Source organism: Anguilla rostrata, chromosome 8 (assembly GCF_018555375.3).
Source record: "Anguilla rostrata isolate EN2019 chromosome 8, ASM1855537v3, whole genome shotgun sequence".
NCBI lineage: Eukaryota > Metazoa > Chordata > Actinopteri > Anguilliformes > Anguillidae > Anguilla > Anguilla rostrata.
The window spans coordinates 2,355,462-2,368,034 of record NC_057940.1 but is presented as its reverse complement, the minus strand read 5'-3'; the positions used below and the strand labels follow the sequence as shown (position 1 = coordinate 2,368,034).

The window sequence follows — 12,573 nt, the reverse complement described above, 5'->3', positions numbered from 1 at the left end:
TTGGGAGTGAAAATATGTGAATGAGAAGCCATCAGATAATAAACGAGAAAAGGCACAAGTCCACTGCTGCTATATAGGATCCCTCTGAGCCAGGTGAAAATGCCTAGAAAATGTTGATTTCCAGCTAACAAATTTATGATTAGAATATTTCTAGTGTCAAGCCACAGAGATTTTTTTTTAAGTGTGTGTGCTGGTTTGTCTGTACATGTGTGTGTGTGTGTGTGTGTGGTGCGCGAGCATGCATGTGTGTGCACCTGTGTGTATTTGTGTGTGTGCATGTGCACCTGTGAGTGAGTGTGTGTGTGTTTGCGTGTGTGCATGCCTGTGTGTGTCTGTTTCCATGTGTGCGTGCCTGTGTGTGTGCACATGCACTTGTGTGCGTGTGACAGAGAGAACCTGGGGTATTTTAAGGGATACTCCTTTGACCATTCCTCAGCATACCCATCATTACTGTATTTGCTCTCAGTCAGAAAGACGACACGCACTAGTGCCTGCAGAGCCGTGTAGAAGATAAGTTCTGCTGTTGCGCAGTGTGTACCCCTGAATGAAACCACTGACCCCTGTCTTCTGAAGATAAAAAGAGATTTTTCATCATCATAGAAGAGAGTACAACCAAGTGTGCTGGGGAGGTCTATCGCAAAAGTATACTTCATTCTGTCAACAAAAAAAAAAAAACCCTGATCAAGCACTTCCTTAATACCCTAAAAACAAAAGCTAGCGTGTGACAGATGTGGCACTTATATTTGTTTTTTTTTTTGTTTTTTTGCTGTGCTCACACCAAAAAATTGTAACGGAGGCATGAAGCTTGACCCTACAAATATATGGAGCAGCGATTCAAACGTAGTCCTGAACTCCCCTGTACATGCAGCCAATCACATAGTCTGCTAAGGTTACCGGAAAAAAAAACGTGTTTCATTTCTTCCGTAATATTATGCTGAAACAGCTTTTAACACAATGCAGGTTTGGCTGAATGCCATTTGCGTTTTTTTTTTAGTTTTCCATTGTCCATAAATGTTTTAATTTCAGTGACCAGGCTTCCACGTTTTCAGCAGTAACGTCGGCTGTGGGTCTGCAAATTAATCAGTTAAGGCTGTACGCTCTTTCAAAAGGAATCTTTTTGTCCAGGCACATTACAAAAAAAAAAAAAAGGAATGAAAGCATTGAAAGTCTGAAAAACGAATCTAATTAAAAGTCTAAAGAAATATGGAAATAGTCATTCTTCGGAACATGAATGTCTGGAAAAAGGCCGCAAACACAGAGGGCCATAGGATGGGGTTGGAATCCCCTCTTCCAGATAATTTTTCTGCCTGGTTTCTTATGACCTAGTGGGCTACGGCTAGCCTTGTTGCTGGCTATGGTTAGCTTTGTTGCTGGCAACAGCTAGCCTTGTAGCTGGCTACAGTTAGCTTTATTGTTGGCTATTGCTAGCTTTGCTGCTGGCTATGGCTAGCCTTGTTGATGGCTACGGCTAGCTTTGTTGTTAGCTACGCCTAGCCTTGTTGCTGGCTACGACTAGCTTTGTTGATCTGTTAAAGTGTGATGTTATGTGACGTTATTTAATGATCATTTATCAGGTGGCAGTATCAGTGTTTTAATTAATTAATTTTTATTTAGGTTTGGACATCAGACAAGCTCAGGTTGTGGCGCTCTCGACCGGCACCAAATGCATCAACGGCGAGTACATGAGCGGCCAGGGGCTGGTGGTGAACGACAGCCACGCAGAAATCATCGCCAGGAGGGCGCTGCTTCGGTTCTTATACACGCAGCTGGAGCAGCTTCTGAGGTAACGTCTGCGCACTTTAAAAATTTTTTTTTTTTTTTTTTTAATTGAGGTTTAATGTAATACAAATCATAATTTCCTGATATTTAATTTACTTATGTAAATTACTTGTATGTTTATTTTACTTAATGTCTTGAATCTCGATGAACACTTTGCTCAAACCACTTAGTAATAAAATATTAGATTTTTAAAAAGATTTTATTAGATTTCAAATTTGGAACCAAAACATCAGGTTATTGTTTAGGCGGGAAACATTAATTGATCACATGATCACCAGGTGCCTTATGACAGTTGGGGCTCAGTCCATTTGTAATGCCGGTTGAAAATGTGCTCCATAGTAACAGAACTGCTATATAGGTCTAACAAATTGTTACTGAATATATATATATATTCCAACAATTTTGCCAGAATGCGTCTGAGTCTGACCACCTAACTTGATGTCAAATAATTCCCATGACCAGCTGTTCACTTTCAGCGGTTTCCACGATGCAAATGCGACTGCATTATTATGGCAGCCCAATACGACCGGTTTTAATATAATATTAAACATACCTTATTTCTCCAGCAGCACAGAATCATCTCAGCTTAGTCATTCTAAACTGCAAACAAACCTTTTCGAGGCAGATAACTCACAAAAGCAATGATTCGTTGCTTAAGTAGGTTACATCGTGATTCGAAATAAATTGTCTTAATTCTCTGCAAATAGTCAACAGACGACATGTTCGCGTGTAGGAAAGACACCTGTGATTCGTCACTTGTTTTGTATTTTAACTTAGTTTATTTGTCTGTCTTTCCGTTTTGTTCCTGAAGTAAAGAAGAAGACGAGCGGCAGCGCTCGATCTTCATCCGACAGAAAGAGGCGGGATGCCGGCTGAGAGACGGCGTCTTGTTTCACATGTACATCAGCACGTCGCCCTGTGGAGACGCGCGGCTCAACTGTCCCTACGAAGTCCCCGCCGACCGTAAGACAAGCCGCCAATCTCGCGCCGAGTGCGCGGGTTTCCATTCACGCGCTGAACACTGCGCTAGGCTCTATCGCTTCCGTGATGAGAACGTACAATTTTTCCATTTGACAAGTGAATAACATTTGGTATTAAATGCGCGACGATTTGTCATCTTTTCCTGTAATTTAAAAGCATTATTCATCCTTGTTATGTCTGATTTTTATATTTTAATGATAGGTCTTGAGGGCTGTCAGCCTACATTAAAATATTGAATACCGTCAATTTTGAAGAAACCTTTCAATTTTATCGGCAGCTGTCCGCCGAAGGTGCCACTTTAATTCTGTCAATTAAAATTTTAAAAATTATCTTGTTAGTCTGATGTTCTTGGTTAGAACTGCAGTAATTTTGTCTTTCGATGTCTGCCAAATGTCTTGTAGTAGCAGGTAATTATGTTTTGCTAATGTCAGGACAGTGCCATGCCATTTTGCTGATGGCTCAGTTTTTTTTTTCTTGGTGGAATAAAGAAAGGAGTTTTTTGCCTTAATTTCATTAGTCAAACCTTTTTCCAATTTTTTGACATTCAGCTTTTAAAGATAAGAAAATTGGCTTTTGCCTTACTGTTCTGTAATGCCTAGTCGCTTTCTACCAAGTCTTTTAAAAAAAGGAACACTTGGAGCTTAATTCTGTCCCACCTGCACCAACACAACTACCAGCAGACAGCACCGTAGCAACCGGGGTGGAAAACGTGGTCGTAATCCCATTGCTAATTATTGGCAGTACGCTATGCTAGTACAGTATATTTGGGGCCCAGTACAGTATATTTGGGGTCCAGTACAGTATTTTTTCTGGGGGCTCAGAATTCCGGGCTCCTCCTCTGGCTCTGGAACTGAGGAATACGTATTTTAAAATAATTGCTGATCTGAAGTAAGTTTAATTTGTGTCGGGTTCTCTGGAAAGCGATGCACCATACCTTGACAATTGTGCTGAGAGTATAGATGATAACATGCCTGATACTTGCTGTGTTTTGAGCGTGGGGGGGAGGGGGGGGGGGGGTAGCAGCGGTTAAAACAGTGTTTAAAGAGTGTTAAAAAAGCATTGAAGTGGCAATCCTTAATTTTCTTCGTATGTCATATTTGACACCTTTTCAAGATGGCATTTTTGTAGCAGTGTTGATTCAATGTGTTTGCGTTCTGTAATTGCACCTCTGTATGCTATTTTCCACTGGTGGTGTTGGGTGCGACAATCCTGCCAGGTACTCAGATGTACCTACACACGAACAGGAACTTACAAGCTGAATGTGAAAGAGCAAGTGCTTAAAAAAGCATCTTTAAAATGAGGTTTGATATGTTGCTCAATATTACCGAGTCAGACAACACTGTTGGTTGTCCCGAGGCAGTCTTCCTTCTCCAAAATATTCTGCCACTGGATTATCTTCTTAGAAAAATAAGCACTCTGGTGCTCCTAGTAATAGCTTCAGTTCGAATGGAACTCTGGTATTTGGCATTTGAAAGTGAACTTTTGTGACCAGCAGTCACCACAGATTCACCAAAATTCACCAAAAGCGTGTACATTAAGGACAGACGCTGTAAAAAGTATAAGCTGTACTGTAGCCTACTGTATATTCAAACATTTACAGTAAAACACTCCTTACTGTAAATGTACTTGTGTAGCATATAAACCGCTGTTATTAGTGCCGGTCCACTCGCTCAGTGCTGGCACAAGCTCGGACATTCTGTGGTGAGACAGGGGCTTGATAAATCCGCCAAATCCGCCAGGACTGGAAAACTAAGGGTTGGCAGTGCCACTTTAAGGTTGGCGAGAGCGTGTGCGTGAGGCTCAGATGGGCGTGCCCCTTGCCTTTGCTCCGCCCCCTCCAGCGTACCGAGCCCAGCGATTCGCCAGGCGGCTCCACCGCCGGCTGCGGACCAAGATCGAGTCGGGGGAGGGCACGCTCCCCGTGCGCGCCCACGCGCCCGCCCAGGCCTGGGACGCCGTTCTGCAGGGGGAGCAGCTCGTCACCATGTCCTGCACCGACAAGATCGCGCGGTAAGACCCGCTCGTCACCATGTCCTGCACCGACAAGATCGCGCGGTAAGACCCACTCGTCACCCTGTCCTGCACCGACAAGATCGCGCGGTAAGACCCACTCGCCACCATGTCCTGCACCGACAAGATCGCGCGGTAAGACCCACTCTCACCTGTCCTGCACCGACAAGATCGCGCGGTAAGACCCACTCATCACCTGTCCTGCACCGACAAGATCGCGCGGTAAGACCCGCTCATCACCTGTCCTGCACCGACAAGATCGCGCGGTAAGACCCACTCTCACCCTGTCCTGCACCGACAAGATCGCGCGGTAAGACCCACTCGCACCTGTCCTGCACCGACAAGATCGCGCGGTAAGACCCACTCATCACCCTGTCCTGCACCGACAAGATCGCGCGGTAAGACCCACTCATCACCATGTCCTGCACCGACAAGATCGCGCGGTAAGACCCACTCATCACCCTGTCCTGCACCGACAAGATCGCGCGGTAAGACCCACTCATCACCATGTCCTGCACCGACAAGATCGCGCGGTAAGACCCACTCATCACCCTGTCCTGCACCGACAAGATCGCGCGGTAAGACCCACTCATCACCCTGTCCTGCACCGACAAGATTGCGCGGTAAGACCGTAGACCCATCGACTCATAGACCCAAATATCAACCCCCCACCCCCCCGCACATTGTCCCGGGTACTGGGGGGGGGGGAGGGTGGCCCAGTGGTTTGTGAACTTGTGGTAAATATTATTGAGCCCAGCCCAGGATTGTTTTTGTCTGATTAGGCAAATGTGATTCCAGTGCTAGTTTGTACTTGGTAGGATTGTTGTTTGCTGAACAGGTTACTCAACAGGGTTGGAGTCCTGATCTATGTGTCCTTCTGGACTACGATCTTACTCACTCTAGTGTGTTCATTTGCACCTCTGCACCGTGAACTAATGCACTTGTTGTACGTCGCTCTGGATAAGAGCGTCTGCTAAATGCCTGTAATGTAATGTAATGCACACAGAGTGGGCGTGACAGGACAAGCTGTCGTTTTACTGCGGACAAGAAGGGGGTGGGGGGTGGGGCGGTGGGGTCACACTAGTCACAACTGGAATTCCAACTTTTTAATGATTAAATTAAGACAGTGCTATTATTGTTCCATGCCCCTCAAAGATATAATAGCCTTGCTCTGTAAGCATACAGATAGCCAAAGTCTGCTCGCCTGAAATGTTTACTCACCTGAAATGTCTACTCAATGTCCACTCACATTTGAAATTAGAATGTGCCTTTTGCAAAAGCTAAATCTGTCTGAAGGCTGATGTAATAAAAAAATTAATTTTTTAAAAGTGAAAATAATTTTAAAATCCGTGTTTAACGTGCAATGTAAAGACAGCTTTAGCCTAAATCCTGGTGCATTTTTAACTCCAAACAGAGCGACCATTTTTTAGTCCAGTCCCACTCAGCTTGGGAACAGAGCTCTTGACATTTCGGTGATGAAAATGAAGCTGGATATATATTGATTTAAGGTTTAACTTTATTAAAGGGCTTTCCTTTTTTATTAAAGAGTGGTCAGAGAGGATCCCAGTTTAAATATTGTGCTGCTGTGAGAGAGATTAGAATAAGATGCAAAGGTCACCTGATATTTGCTGTAGGTGGACGTGGTCTTTGCCCAGAACCCAGACCAGGAGGGCGTGCTGTCCTCTGCAGGTTTGGCCAGGTGACGGGCGACTGCGCTGTTCAGTCACGTATTGATTAGTCATTTCGCGGAGGAGCGAAGGAGCGGTTCATTAATCTGATCGTTTACAGCGTCTCACCGCCCTGCGATGCCGTTTTAAGTTCTCATAAGTTGCTCAGCTAACAAATTAAATGAATGAATAAGTCATTAATTAACGGTGGATTTATGGATGGATGAATAGCTCAGTGGTATAGTCATTATTGTTTTTTTGTGTGAACAGTCTTTAGTATGGCATTCTTTGTCTCCTCGTTTGCTTTTCAGTAAAGCTGATCGTGAAGATTTTTAAAGAAGGCGAATAGCCCGCTGCAGGCTTGGTCTGTATCATAAAATAAGATCGGCCATTTTGTGATGGAAACGTTGCAGGAGAGTGGGGCCTTCAGACGCCAGAACGGTCTTATTTCAACAAGAGCTTCATCTTCCGGGCCAATACCTTTATGCAGCTTTTCATTTCAAACCCCACTATCTATAAGAAGCACTCTTAATACCCACTGTGTCATAAGGCCGAAGTGAATTAAAATGATACTGAATTCTATTGTCTTCAGACTGTGGGGAATGTGATTTGTTAAGATTAATTTTAAGCCCTTTAGCTCTTTCGAATTGATATGAATTCATTAATATCAAGATTAGTCATTAATGGGATTGTTAAATTATGAATATTAATAATACGTATTTCAGAAACAGTCTTTGATTGACGGATGGATGGATAGAATTGCTACTGGCCTCTATATGAGCCGAGGCTGGAGCCGCCACCTCTTAAAGCCATTCATTATGGCCGCAGAAATATGCAGAAATTAGTCCGGTAAATTCCGCGCTGATACCAGGACGCGTGTTTTTATGGTGAGTGTGGGGTCAGTGCATTGACCAGCGTTTCTGCTCAGGTAATAGAAGCAGTGGTCTTCGCGGTGTTCCAGTCCAACTGGATGTCCTCTAGACTATATTCCCAGTTCTCATCATTATGTTATATGTTATCATTACTTATGTTCTTATAAAATGGTACTTCTCTTGCTACTATTATTACTGGGAATGGTCCAAATAATGATGATGGTGATGATGATCATGTTTATGATGATAGTGATGATGATGAAGGTAATTATTATGATGAAGATGGTGATTATGATGATGATGGTAGTGATGGTGATGATGTTAGTGATGATGATGACGATGAAGATGGTGATGATGAAGATGGTCATTATGATGATGATGATGGTAGTGATGATGATGATGTTAGTAGTGATGATGACGATGAAGATGGTGATGATGAAGATGGTCATTATGATGATGATGGCTGTCTCAGACGTGATCACTGATCCCCAGGAGTGTTTTGGTCCTCAGGTGGAACGTTCTGGGAGTGCAGGGCTCTCTCCTCTCTCACTTCCTGGAGCCCGTTTACCTGTCCAGCCTGACGGTGGGGAGCCTCCGGCACACGGGTCACCTGTCCAGGACGGTGGCCCATCGGCTGGACCGCATCGGCCACCTGCCGGCCCCCTACCGGCACAACCGGCCCCTCCTCGGCTGTAAGGCGCACCCCTGTCCCACGGCTCAATTTCGGCTGCACGAAATGCATGTAAAAATATCCATACAGGTTTACCTGGGACAGCCCTTATTCCAGTCCAGGACAGCTCCGGTCCTGTGTGTAGGGTTCTGCTTCTGCCAGCTGTTTGACTATTGTGTGTGTGCACACCGGTTCACCCACAGATTAGACTACAGTATAATGAGTGCCACCTGTATACACCAGAAGGATATCAGTGGATAATTATATTAGGTGCTCTTTGATATTGTGGTTATAATACATTGAAAAGAAAAACCAGCAGTGTAGTGCAGTGGGTAAGGAACTTGTGTCTTGTAACCTAAAGGTCACAGCTTCGATTTCTGGGTAGGACACTGGCATTGTACCCTTGAGCAAGGTACTAAACCTGCATCGCTTCAGTATATATATCCAGCTGTATAAATGGATGCAAATGTAAATGCTATGTAAAAAAAAAAAAAGTTGTGTAAGTCGCTCTGGATAAGAGCGTCTGCTAAATGCCTGTAATGTAATGGTAATGTAAAACCTAGTCACTATGGAACACACTTGGGGGGAAAAAAGGCCTTAATTGAACACTTATTAAGAAGCCCCCTTAATAAAATGGCCGGATTCCGTGACACATTCCGGGGAGCGCCGGACCGGAATGCTGGACGTGCCGCGGAACACAAGCGTTCTCTTAAGTGCGTTTCCACGGCAGAGTATCTTGGCTTTTTCTCTTTTCTTTTCTTTTCCCCAGTAAACTGTTTCCCATCGGGGACCGGAGCAGTGCTCAGCTGTCAGTCACGGGGCTTCTTAATAAACAGCCAAAATGTCAGATCACGTAGATGATTAAAATGATTATGCTTAATTAAATAATGAGGAGAAGTTCACATGAAAATTCTGAAATATGTCGAGCCAGTCGTCTTCCCGCCTCTACATTATTCGGTGTTTACAGACAGGAGTGGAGTGTGCGGTATTTTTACTGATGTTGTTACTATGAGTACGAAAGCCATGAAAGAAAAATGAGTTTGTAAGTTCTGGGTAGAGTAGAGGAAGCACATGAATATCTCACACCTCATGCTCAGTTAGAAAAATGGAGATTCAGAGGATCTACAGTGAATTTATTTTTATGAAATTATGTAGACAATATTTTCAAAAATCCTACATCAGTGATTTGAGTCTGAATAGCAGCAGTGGGCTCAGCAGGGCAGTGCCAGTTTAGACGTCATTGGTTGGTTTGCGCACATGTGACCTGCTTGACACGCCTCCTCTCACTGTCCAGTCATTTCCCTGTGGCTCGTAGTTTGTTGAGTTGATGCGATTGGTCATGTTCCCAGAGTTGATGCGATTGGTTATAGTTCCCTGAGTTGATGTAATTGGTGATACTCAGTGAGTTGACGTGATTGGTGGAAAATATTGGATTCCTGTCGGCAGGTTTATGGCTCTGGGCTGCACGGTTTGCACCAGGCATGTAGCGTAGCTTGTGATGCTAGGCTAGGAGGGGATGCTAGTCTAGGAGGGGGTTTTGGGGGTAGGGCCTCTCCCGCCCCCCAGTGACCCTGCTCTGCCCCTTCTCTTGCAGGCCTCGGCAGCACCGAGGGCCGGTGGGTGGGGAAGTCGCCCTGCTTCAGCGTGAACTGGACGGCGGGCGACGCCCAGCTGGAGGTGATCAACGCCTCCACGGGCCGGAGGTGGGACTCTGGGGCGTCGTCGCGGCTCTGCAAACACGCCCTCTTCGCCCGCTGGGCCGGGCTCCACAGCAAGGTGGGCGGAGTCACCGCACACCGCGTTCACCGCCTGGATACTCTCAACAGCTTAACTTCGGCTCAACTATCCATAACTTCACTTCGCCTGAACTATCAATAACATTCACTTTGACTTAACTATCCACAACTTCCCTTAACTATCCAAACTTTACTTAACTTTGGCTTAACTATCAACAACTTAACTTTGACTTAACTATCACAGTAGCCTTATGCGAACTGCAACGACAACAAAGGTTCCAGGCGGCTAAGCAAAGTTGTTGCCCCGGTCGGTTACCAAGACGCTAGTCCCAAGACATTAGAAACTACAAGTACCACAATCCACCATAAGGTACTTAATTGCCATCCGTTTAACTTTCGTCAGTTGGCAACTGAAATTACCAGTTGATCTCAACTGCCTCACCTCTTCCTTCTGCTAGCAGACCACTGGAGCAGAGCTACACACCGCCAGTGCAGCCAGTTGGCCGACGGTTGGCCACTATTCGCTTACCGTCTCACAGGAGCCAAAAATGCTAATAGAACAGCCTGAAGCGCTGTGGGTTTTTCAGTTTACATTGTCATTCTGTTGGAGAGACGAAAACCAAGAGGTTTAATTTCCATAATGAAAATGTATTTAGCACACATCATTAGTGCCCCAAATTGTGCTGATTCAAGTCGAACAGATGGAACAAAAACGCACACAGTCACTCTGAAAAGCACCCAAACGGCCTCTCTCAGACGGCCCTCTTCTGGCGTTAAATATCACACGCAAGGCTGAACACAGTCATTCTGAAAAGGCCCTTTTTTCCCCCTGACTCATTTGCCATTGTGTTTTGGGGGATTTTTTTTTCATCAAAAAACTTGCAGTAGCAGCGTAGAGAATGTGAAAGACTTTTAAAAATATCTCTCTTCACCGGAGGTTCTCATCCCTGGTCCTGGAGAGTTGCTGGTCAGGGCGGTTTGTGCTGTTACTCAGTACTTACTTGGTCGATGAAAACAGATTTTTTTATAACACAAGTACCTCCCCTCACCTGGTTTCTCGGGTCTGAACAGATTACTGATTTTTTTTTAAAGAGAAAATAAAAACCGACATTTCCTGCAGCTCTCCCGGACAATGATCCCTCCCTCCCTCCTTTTCTCCTTTCACCTGAGGTGGCTAACAGGCCGACCAGGTGAGGTTACAGCCTTATTGCTTTCACCTGTCCACGCTCCGTGCCTCAGCCCAAGTTAGGAAGGACGTGACTTTAGGGCCGTCGGACACAACCCTGTTTCTCACCTCACGCGTTTAGGGTGTAATGTAGCACAGTGGGTAAGGAGCTAGGCTCGTAACCTAAAGGTCACAGGTTTGATTCCCATGTAGGACACTGCCGTTGTACCCTTGTGTCCGTTGTATCAAGGTACTTAACCTGCGTTGCATTCAGTATATATCCAGCTGTATAAATGGTTGCAGTGTAAATGCTGTGTAAAAAGTTGTGTAAGTCACTTTAGATAAGAGCGTCCACTAAATGCCTGTAATATGTTTTTTTTTTTGGGGTTTTTTTCCCCAGCTTGGCGCAAACTTGCCGAGCCCTGCCGGGATGCCGCTGATGTACTGTGAGGCCAAGCAGGCAGCGGCGACCTACCAGAGTGCCAAGCGCCAATTGGTCAGATCTCTGCAGGAGGCGGGGCTTGGGACCTGGATCAGGAAGCCACCAGAACAGGAGCAGTTCCTGCTGCACGCGTGAGAGAGAGAGAGAGACAGGGACAGGGCCGGGAGGGCTGGCTGCTGACTCTGCACCAGGGCAACTCACTGATTGGTCACTGACTGATTGAGACAACTTTCTGATTGGTTGGGACCACTCACTGACTGGTTGAGGCAACTCACTGATTGGTTGGGGGCAAGTCACTGACTGATTGATGCAACTCACTGATTGGTTGAGGCAACTCACCGATCAGTTGAGGCAACTCATTGATTGGTTGGGCCCCCCCCCTTCCCCACCACCTCCTCATCAGTGACCACCAGTTGCTCTCTCCTTCACCAACGGACAACAAAAAGAACAAGGTTGCACTAGTCATTGCCCCCCCCGCTGTCAACTGCAGGGGGTTGGGGGGCAGTCCCATAGGCAGAGGGGGGTCAAGGAGGGGGGGTCACCTTCCCTCAGACAAGTGGGGAACCGCCAGGTGGGACCCTTTGGCTTTCAGATCCCCAGGTTCAGCCTGTGGGGAGACTGTGAGACGGGCGTATGGGACGGGGAAGGTGGGGGGGGGGGGCACAGACTGGCCCTCAGACGCATGTAGCGTTGCTCCCCTCTGGCCCCCCTCTGCAGGTAAGAGAAGAACACACGGGTGATTGTTGCCGTGGCGATCCGGCTGTGCTGCGCGCCTGTTTTTTCTGGGGCCTGATCACCGCTTTTGTTTGCGCTCTCCCTCTCTCTCTCCCTCTCTCTCTCTCCTTCTCTCCTCTCTCTCGCTCGGTCTCTCTCTCCCCCTCTCCCTCTCTCCCTCTCTCCTCTCTCTCTCTCCCTCCCTCTCTCACTCGGTCTCGTTGTGACATCTACAGGTGACACCTGATTTTCTCCGTTCTTTTGACATGTTTGAAGCTTTCCGTTAGTTCACCACAGGAGGAGAATGGTGGGTAAAGTAAATACGCTTAAAACAGCTCAGTGAGCTTCAGTTGGCTTCGGAAGCTGGAGAATAACATGGCAGCTGCCCTGGGCATAATATGTAATCTCTCCCTTTCTTCTCGCTTTCCCTTATTTTGGGAACCTGAAGTAAAATGGCGGCCATGTTTTAGTGCTGTCCCAATTCTTAAGGAGACTAGAGCCCGCTGGTCCTCCCAATAGATCAGATCAATCACACAC

General features: G+C 46.1%; 1 protein-coding gene across 6 annotated transcripts in view; it reads left to right on the top strand.

Moving 5' to 3' along the window:
* LOC135260518 (double-stranded RNA-specific editase B2-like) overlaps positions 1-12,496 on the top strand; it is a 78,816-nt gene extending 66,320 nt beyond the window's left edge. For 5 of the 6 annotated variants that reach the window (XM_064345799.1, XM_064345798.1, XM_064345797.1 and 2 more), the window contains 6 exons: positions 1,615-1,783; positions 2,591-2,742; positions 4,602-4,770; positions 7,820-8,001; positions 9,574-9,755; positions 11,281-12,496. In XM_064345799.1, the coding sequence (XP_064201869.1) occupies positions 1,615-1,783; positions 2,591-2,742; positions 4,602-4,770; positions 7,820-8,001; positions 9,574-9,755; positions 11,281-11,457 (1,031 nt within the window). In that variant the 3' untranslated portion in view covers positions 11,458-12,496. The remainder of the gene's footprint in view (positions 1-1,614; positions 1,784-2,590; positions 2,743-4,601; positions 4,771-7,819; positions 8,002-9,573; positions 9,756-11,280) is intronic. The other variant, XM_064345800.1, reaches the window with a different exon arrangement.
* Positions 12,497-12,573: the final 77 nt, after the last annotated feature.